Source organism: Berghia stephanieae, chromosome 9 (assembly GCF_034508935.2).
Source record: "Berghia stephanieae isolate SIO BIC M18660-M18661 chromosome 9, UCSD_Bste_1.3, whole genome shotgun sequence".
Lineage (NCBI taxonomy): Eukaryota > Metazoa > Mollusca > Gastropoda > Nudibranchia > Aeolidiidae > Berghia > Berghia stephanieae.
The window spans coordinates 1,474,121-1,484,118 of NC_088368.1; the positions used below are offsets into that span (position 1 = coordinate 1,474,121).

Sequence of the window (9,998 nt, forward strand, 5' to 3'; positions counted from 1 at the left end):
CCAGTAAAGCGCTTTTGTAGATAATTATGACAAAATAAATTATTCTTAGGATAAAGAGTATTTAAATTTCGCCAAAGATTAAAATAAATAAACTTAAATATTATGCGGAATGCGGAAATAACGCTCAACTTCCGTCTTCATTTATGCCCCTGAATTATGGTTCATTGATTGATCGTACACATCATAACATCATAAACTTAGTGAAGATAATATAAACAAAACATTAATCATGGACATCAATTCGTTGAATGCAAAATTTAAAAAGGTTGCTGGAGGTGCATCGACTGTTTTTAATAGAGCTGTACAGGTAAACATGGGACTTGACAATTCTTGTCTAAATTTTCATAATTATTCAGCATCAGCTACGACGAGTCCCCGGTCGTTGACGTTGTGATCCGAGGCGAGTCTGTGAGTCACGCATCCCCGCCCCCTTCCTTTAAATGTACACGCAATTGATGTGTTCATTTCACGTAATACTGAATGTATCGCTTGTATGTATATGGTCAACGAAATGAAATAGGAAGTAAGCCCAGCAGACGACAGAATACAATTCAACGTTCTCGGGTTGAAAAGTCGATGGAGATCTGAGATGATGAGAGAATGGGACAGGCGGACATTGAGCATTGAGATGACCGATTGATTATTATGATAATAATAATATTAATATGGCAGTAAAATGATAAATTTGAACAATTGACAATAGGAACAACATCAATATTTTCAACTAATTGCGGACCCAGTTATTGAGTTATTTGTACTGGTTTTAAAAGGTCATTTTCATTTTCAGTTCAGTTAATTTCAGCTTGCTTTTCGCCTTATTTATATATTATTATTTTATACAATAATAAAAATAGGCACTTACAATTACGTGTCTGGCTGGATCTTAAGTCTCATTTCCCCCATTCACCTGTATGACCGCTAGTTATTGTTTGTGAGTTGAAGGCCAAAACTATTGCTTGGTTAAATTGAGATTGAGATATCTCTGGTGTTTACATTACATAATTTGATGAATCAAGACAAGGACCAAAATAAAGGGATAAATACGCTATATCCTTTGGTAGAATTGTTGCTTTCATTTTTAGATTCAATCAGACGATGTCTTAATAGAAAGGTTTTTAATTTACAGTTTAAATTCTAGTGCACAAAAAACAAGCCAGAGATTTTTATTCTTAAAAAAACGTCACTTGGACTTGGACTTTGGAATAAATTTTAATTCTTAAATTGACTCAAAATTTCTGGGAAAATATGAGAGTGCATGAGTCATGAGTAAATGTTATGAAGAGTTGTTTTACTAGTGTTGATGTTTTGATTTGTTTACCTACCTATATATTATAGTGATTTAAATGTCAAACAAAGGTCATAAATTATAAAGATCTAAATCTAAAATTTATTTATTTATTCATATTTTTATTTGCTATTACTGTCACTCCTTTAAATGATAGTATAGTGTATAGGATAATGGACTCTGAGTCTGAATTACATGCAGCAAATTCTGACAAGAAAGACATTTTTGAATTGAATTGAACTGAAAATAAAACAAAACAGCATAAAATGGGGGCTGACAATTCAGAAGATTGTTCACCATTTTTTAGGTTTAGATAAGATTTTTATGTTGTTATAACAACTTAGATATCTACTTTGAAAATGACGATTAACAAAAAAAAAGTTTCCACAATTATTTCTTCTTCCATATAATTATTTTTTCTTTGACTAATTTAACTTTCTCATCAGTTTACAGAGGAAAAACTTGGAACTGCTGAGAAGACAGAACTCGATGCACATTTTGAAAATTTGATGCAAAGATCTGACAAGACAAAACATTGGTCAGAGCAGCTTCTAAAAAACACAGATGCCGTTCTCAACCCAAATCCAAGTAATTTTTCTTTTTCTTTTTCATTTTTCTTTTTTTTTAAAAAACCTTTTTTGCTGAATGTATGTTATTTTTTTCTTACATTTTGTTCCAAAAAATAAGTAGTTGCCAGTCGTAAGTCTACACTAGTTTTAATTCAGAGATGCCACTTCTCCGGAAATTTTAGGAATCCGGAAATTAGTGAGTTAAAATCTTATTTGTTTTCATTACCTTTCGACAACATGTTTTTACTGTTTTTCTCTCTATTTACTGGTTGTGAAAAAATTTAGGAAATTTCACAAAGCGATGTGGCATGCATAGTGCTGTTCTCCGTCTGAATTTTAAAAAAGTAAAAACAGTTTTCTGTTTATCCGTTTGTATCATTGGATTCATCATGTGTGATGGCTTTCTTTCCTTCCCTTATTCACCCTGACTTTACTAGATCATCGAATGGAGGACATGCTGTATGAGAAACTGGACAAGAAGAAGAAAGAGCGTGTCACTCAGTTTGAAGTCTTGGGAAATATCATGGTTGAAGCAGGCAATGATTTTGGCCCAGGAACTGCTTATGGTATGTCAAGATAAAAAAATGTATGTCAAGTGATATGTGTGGAAAAATAGAAACGGGTTCTTTCTATAGTGTGAAGTTGAAACGATTATAAAATGGTGAGAAATACGGGGTGTATAGAAGTGCCAGATAGAAACAGATTTAAAATATCACAGTGTCATGGAGACAAACTTGGGATCCAATTGATATGACACTTACTACCTTCAGGCTGAAGATTGTATGGCCGTCTTTTCAGTAATAGGGAGCGATATTTTCAGTCGAAAGGGCTTGTTTACAATTGGTTGGTAGGGAGTTCCAAAGTCGGATGGTGGAGGGAAAAAAAAAAGAGTAAAGATGATGGTTTGTTCTTGAGTGGGGGATTTCAAAATTAAATGCTGAGTTTCTTGTTTTTTTTGTTGTTCCGTTTCAAATTGCTGGTTGGAATTTTGAGTTTTCCTTATAATGTAAGATATGTTTGTAGGTTAGAGTAAAGGTAAAATCAAACACCATTTGTGACAAGCTAATTATTTTTCTGTTTCCCAACCTTTTTTTAAAAAAACAATTAGGAAATGCCCTGGTTAAGTGTGGCCAGGCCCAGATACAAATCGGCAATGCTGAGAGAGATTTCATCACAGCCACCTCCAACAACTTTCTTCAACCTCTCAGTAATTTCCTGGAAGGAGATATGAAAACCATTCTGGTAAGGACACAGGCAGAACTCAGATGACACTTAGACGTATAACAATTTTTTTTTTTTTTAAGCCTTTCCCCTCCCAAACGAATTGAGTTTTTATGTATAGCAAAATCCACTTAATCTGCGCAAAGCGCTTTACAGGGGGTTGCAAGCCAACACCAACTCTTAACGTGTAGGATGAGGCGTGACCCCTGTAAGGCAATATTATAATTTCAACAGGGACAATGTTGTTACTGGCCATGTTCTAGTTTTATACCTGGGTGTAGTGAGAGAATGTGAGTGAAAAGACTTTTCCAATAAATCATCTTACCATTTCCCAAAGCGTGATTCAAATCATAGGCAGCTTGGATAGTTTTGGGTTTTTTTAAATTCTGTGTGTTGTCCTTTGACCTCCCATGGTGGACAGGAGGTCACTTCCTGTGTCTTCTATCCCCCTATATCTGTAGTCTGAGTTGCTTTCTGTCTTTGTCTTGGAATGGGATTACTTGGTTTGTTCTACCCTTGGCTGGGAGGGAAACAGTCAAATACCTAGTTATGGTTTTAGGGCTTTTTAAACCATCTCTATGATATCATTTTTGTTTTGAATATATAATGATTTGTAAATATTTGAGTTTATTCCCGTCAGTGCTTGTGTCTGGATGAGACTTTTAGGTGATCTCAAACTAAGAACACTTGGTAAAGTGTTTTTAGAATCTACATCTGTTCCCTATTTGGACCAATTCCCCGTCTTACCTTTTGTCTGGTACTTTTATTTGTGAATCTAGGATTTTTTGCGATCCCATTTTCTTCCCTTTTAGTGATGCCAAAATGTCCTGAATTGCGTTGTAAAGATCGTGAAACCCTTAAAAACAAAGAAACATCTTGATATGGACATATACATTGAGCTACTCAAGGAAAGCGTTGCACCCCTTTGTTATTAACTAGTTGATTTTGTTTACAGATTAGTTAGTTATCATTCTTTAAGTCCGTTATTAACAATATTAGTTATGCTTACAAATATCAGAGTGGCATTCCCAAGAGAAGGATGCACTCTTTGTTCACTACTTGAGTTATATTACTTTATCCATCTGCTTACAATGTTATAGCCATATATTTGTATATACTCTATTTTGTGTTCAGTAATAAATTGTTTTCTCTCATATTTCACTTGCCACTTCTGGGTTGAGAATTGGTAAGTCTTCTCTTGTAAAAAAATCTTGGAAGACCTACAAATTTTCTCTGCCGTCTATCTAGAATTTAGTCATGTATTTATGTCCTATTGTTTTTTGTTGTTGGCTGAAGAAGGGTTTTGAGTCCAAAACGTTCCGTGTTTGGTATTTTGTTCTTTTTTTTAAAGCTGTTATAATATTCCTTTTTGTTTATGACTTTTGACAGTCCACAGCTTGTGGCAGCTTTGTATTATTCTGGTGTCCCATCTAAAACACAAACATTTGACAGTCCACAGCTTGTGGCAGCTTTGTATTATTCTGGTGTCCCATCTAAAACACAAACATTTGACAGTCCACAGCTTGTGGCAGCTTTGTATTATTCTGGTGTCCCATCTAAAACACAAACATTTGACAGTCCACAGCTTGTGGCAGCTTTGTATTATTCTGGTGTCCCATCTAAAACACAAACATTTGACAGTCCACAGCTTGTGGCAGCTTTGTATTATTCTGGTGTCCCATCTAAAACACAAACATTTGACAGTCCACAGCTTGTGGCAGCTTTGTATTATTCTGGTGTCCCATCTAAAACACAAACATTTGACAGTCCACAGCTTGTGGCAGCTTTGTATTATTCTGGTGTCCCATCTAAAACACAAACATTTGACAGTCCACAGCTTGTGGCAGCTTTGTATTATTCTGGTGTCCCATCTAAAACACAAACATTTGACAGTCCACAGCTTGTGGCAGCTTTGTATTATTCTGGTGTCCCATCTAAAACACAAACATTTGACAGTCCACAGCTTGTGGCAGCTTTGTATTATTCTGGTGTCCCATCTAAAACACAAACATTTGACAGTCCACATCTTCTGGCAGCTTTGTATTATTCTGGTGTCCCATCTAAAACACAAACATTTGACAGTCCACAGCTTGTGGCAACTTTGTATTATTCTGGTGTCCCATCAGCGTTCAATACAATGCAACCTCAGTTGGTTGTTCAAAAATTGACTAGTCTGAATTTAAACAAGTATATAATTGCTTGGGTGCTCGAATTTCTTACGGAGAGAGCACAATATGTTCAATTAGGACAAAACAAATCTTCCTGTATAACTACAAATACTGGTGCTCCTCAGGGTTGTGTATTGTCCCCTGTATTATTCACAATATACACGAATGACTGTAGAAGTCAAAACCTGAGTGTACCTTTAATAAAGTTTGCAGATGACACCGCTCTTCAAGGCCTCATAACAAATGGCAACGAAGTGGCTTATAGGCAAGAAATTGATAGATTTGTGTCTTGGTGTGATGCCCACCACCTAGAGCTTAACATAAGCAAGACAAAGGAGCTAGTGATTGACTTTAGGAGAGTGAAGGAACCGATAGAACCGTTAAAATTAAAGGACCAATTCGTCCAGCGAGTTCCTCACTACAAATACCTTGGTGTAACGATTGATGACAGGCTCAAGTGGGATGAACACTTGAAAATAATTAGGCATAAGATGTGCAGACGTACATATTTTTTATCAAAACTCTCTCAGTTTAGAATAGATAAAACCCTCTGCACATTATTTTATAGAGCAGTAATCGAAAGTGTTTTGTCATTTTGTATAACAGCTTGGGGAGGCAATTGCTTAGCAGTGGAAATGAACAAAATAAATTCAAATATTAAAAAATCCATTAAACGCTATATAAATGATGTTGACGATGTAGATCTTTTATACGAGAAATTTTGTATAAATAAAATAACTAAAATATTACATGACCAGTATCATCCACTAAGACCATCAATTATTATGTCAGAAAGAAGTGGTCGCCCTTTCTCTATTTCAACGAAAACAGAGAGACACCGAAAATCTTTTCTGCCGTCCAGTATTAGGCTTTATAACAACAAGCAATAATCATTTTATATAATTATTTCTCATTTTTACTTTTTAAAAATATAAATATTAATTTATTAATTTATTTGTTTTGCAATCTTTTCAATTTTCAATTTATAGTGACAGTTTTAACTATTTTACAGTGTTTGAAATTATTCATATTATAAAGCGCAGCTCTGGTTATAGAGCTGCTCCTTTTTTATATATATACATCCTATTTCCATTGTATTTTTATCTTATGTGTAAATTATAACACGTCTGTACAAAAAATTTCCTTTTTGGGATGCAATAAAGTATTATTATTATTATTATTATTATTATTAAAACACTGGGTAATGTAAATGTTGCTGCTCGAAGCTCGAAGAAATAAATAATAATGTGAAATTGAATGTAAGCTTCAATTTAATTACAAAAACAGATCAAATGAATGTTTCGGGTTTCCCCTTTATCAACAAAACAGGATGAATGAAACGCCACAGATGGATGAGATGATGTGGTAGTGGCGTAGTTATCAATTTCACATTAATATTTACATCTAAACCACAAACAACATTTTATTCCATTCCATTCCAGAAAGAAAAGAAAATCCTGGAGACCAAGAGGCTGGACTTGGACGCTTGTAAAAGCCGTCTCAGGAAAGCCAAATCAGCCACTTCCACACAACAGGTAAGACGTCTGTTCTCTTGGAATGACTGGAGCCATTGTTGTCTTTACTGTCGGATATTATTATCTAGTTTGAAATGATTTTTAAGTATGAGACATAGATGGGAATATTCTAGGTTTGACCAGTGAAATGGTGACTCTGGAGAAACATGGATTTAAAGATTTGGCCAGAAAACTCTTCCTTCAAATATCGGTCGATTTAAACAACCCTTGTCTCGTAAAAAAAACTCTCAAACCTGGGACCTTACAAGTCTCATGTTTGATATTTTTGCCACGATGAGGGTCATTTAAATCGATTGATATTTGAAGGACAAGTTTTCTGGCTAAATTTTTAAATCATTTTTTTTTTTCCGAGTTCGTCAATTAACTGCTTTATGGCTGAAATAAAATCTGACAACATTGATATTGACATGGTTAATTCTATTGGAGTTCATACTTTGTGCAATCTTGTTGGAAGTCAAGTTTAAAAATAAATTTTGTGTTTGTTGCTTCTGGCTGGTTTAATAAACCGGTGAAAATAATTGACATATTTCTGTTCAGTCTTTGATTTTCTTGACATTTTGTCTGGAAGTTTGATTGAGTTTTCAGACTTGAATTAAATGCTTTTTTTACAGAACAGACTTATAATGATACAGGAGAAATTCTAAATTTATTTTTTTCCATTTCCATGCAATGAGCTATATCTGAATGAGAAAATCTATAACTTTCCATGAGAATTCAATTTTGTAGCAGCTGATTTGGACAGGATAGGATAATCTTTTTAGACTTTATTATTCCCACACCAGGTAAATGGAATCATGGAAGTTGTTCTGGTTTTTGTTTCTAATGTGATTGGGGAAGCGGGGGGGGGGGGGGGGGGGTGAAGGAGATAGAGAGTCTCTCCCTCTGTTTATTCTCTCAATTTGTCCGTCTATTTATTTTTTTTTTCTTGTCTGTAACCAGCCTAGTGTCTTGTCCGCTCCCCCCCTTCCCCCAACCTGATTTTTCCCACCTTACCAACCCCTTCATTGTTTTATTTGTCGATCTTTGTTTTCTCTCTCTCTCTCTCTCTCTCTCTCTCTCTCTCTCTCTCTCTCTCTCTCTCTCTCTCTCTCTCTCTCTCTCTCTCTTTTTCACTGTATATTAATTTATGTATTCCTTCCTCTCTCATCCATCACCACCACCAACACCTCTACCTCCTCCTCCTCCTCATCAACATCAACAACAACCACCACCATCACAACCTTGTGTGATATCCCAACTGTGGACAGAGACTTGAAATCAATACAACTCCTGTAGTCAATGTATGTCGGTTTTCTCTCTTCCCCACTCTTTGCTCCGAGTTTGGATTATTTTTAAGTCTTTTATCTTTTAAAAAAAAAAAAAAGAAAAGATTGAATGTCCTGATGGCGTAAACCTGTACATTTCGTTATCCACCTTGTTTGATTATTTTGAATGATTCAGTGCTGATGGTTTTCCTCCGATCCGTGGATATCTGCCATTGTGATGTCCGAGAATGACTTTCCCCCTTTTTGACAACAATGACATTTCCCCCAATCCATTATCCTGGCAGTGAGAAGAGACTCGATGTGTGCTGGGACAAATCCGTGCTGTTTCCCACTCTTCATACCTTAGCTATGATGTCAATTGAACTCTTCCTCTCTAGTGTTTCAAACATCCTGTTTTGTTGATAAAGAGGAAACCAGAAACGTCCACATTATCTGTTTTCATTTATTAAATTGAAGCTTACATTCAATTTCATGCCTAGAGCTTTATTGTATAGAGGAGCGGGCGCAATATAGATAAATTTCATTACTATTCTTATTATTTCAAGCTAGCTCTAGTATCAATGATAGTTTTATCATCTCAATTAACTTTACAATTGGGGGTTAATGCAGTAAACATTTCCTCCTTTTTCCCTTTTTGTCCCCGTCAGCACTGATTATTAATTTTCATTTTAAATTGGTCGTTGTTGTCTTGTCTTTACTATATTTTTTTTTTTTAATCATCTTCGTGACTTTTATAACTCGTGTTTTATCCCATTGTCTTCTGATTTTGATATTCAATGTTTTTAATTGTATGTACCTATTTATATACTTGTATATGCCTTTATGCATCACAAAGGGAGAATATAGACGAGAAGTTCCCATATTTTATACTTTGACACAGATAGAAAAAATAAAACTCAGATAGAGTGGAAGAGTCATTTAATTCACAGACTGATACTGTGGACGTTTTGGGGTTCCCTGTTTTCAACAGAACACGATGAATGAAACTTTAAAGACGTGTGTGATTTGTTGGCAAAGGGGAAGGAAGCCCAAGACTTCCAAGTCATCTGTTTTTGTGAATGAAATCCATGCTGCCATTGCATTGGACTTTTGGTTGAACAGATAAAGTAGGACTGGGTTATTTTCTTATCACATTGGACTTTTGGTTGAACAGATAAAGTAGGACTGGGTTATTTTCTTATCACATTGGACTTTTGGTTGAACAGATAAAGTAGGACTGGGTTATTTTCTCAGCACATTGGACTTTTGGTTGAACAGATAAAGTAGGACTGGGTTATTTTATTATCACATATTTAGTCATATCTGCTTATCTCCTAAACAAAAATGGAGAACAGCAACGTTTGGGCGGGCTTCATCAACACGAGGATATTTAATTCTATAGGTTTTTTTGTTTTGTTTTGTGTTGAAGTGGAACAGAGTAGAGAGAACAATAAAGGACTGGAGGTGTTATTTAATCCTACAGAGGACGGATGGTCAATTGAGAAATAAATAAATCAATCAATATGCATATTTTTGTAGAGCATTTCCTCAGGTTTTCCATCATGGCGGCCAACTGTCCTGATAGTCCCCATTTTGCAGTCGGAGAAAAATTTATAGAAAATAAAATTGGACTGTTTTTGTGTGTGGAAATGACCCTTGACCCTCGCGTATCCCAAGATTATGCTTAAATTTAATTTTTTTGACTAGCAAATGAAAACTTGAAAAGCGCTTTGAGCACATTTAGTGGATATTGCGCTATATAAAGGTCAATTATAATTATAAAACAAGGAACAGAAAAAGTTCTAAATCTAGATTGTATTATATAATAGTCCTAACATACTGGCTGTATTGGGCGTTAGGGTGTCCTATTTTAGCCCTTTGAAACGTTGGCCGCTATGTACCATGCTCAATGCTCTTCTGAAAGCTATATTTATCTCCTTGCACGCCATATGGAACCATATTTCTATTTCATAAAG

General features: G+C 35.1%; 1 protein-coding gene across 4 annotated transcripts in view; it reads left to right on the forward strand.

Moving 5' to 3' along the window:
* The first annotated feature begins 133 nt into the window (after window positions 1–133).
* LOC144979453 (endophilin-B1-like) overlaps window positions 134–9,998 on the forward strand; it is a 43,648-nt gene continuing 33,783 nt past the window's right edge. For all 4 annotated transcript variants that reach the window (XM_078926108.1, XM_078926110.1, XM_078926109.1 and 1 more), the window contains exons 1-5: window positions 134–307; window positions 1,732–1,873; window positions 2,292–2,420; window positions 2,963–3,096; window positions 6,686–6,778. In XM_078926108.1, the coding sequence (XP_078782234.1) occupies window positions 230–307; window positions 1,732–1,873; window positions 2,292–2,420; window positions 2,963–3,096; window positions 6,686–6,778 (576 nt within the window). In that variant the 5' untranslated portion in view covers window positions 134–229. The remainder of the gene's footprint in view (window positions 308–1,731; window positions 1,874–2,291; window positions 2,421–2,962; window positions 3,097–6,685; window positions 6,779–9,998) is intronic.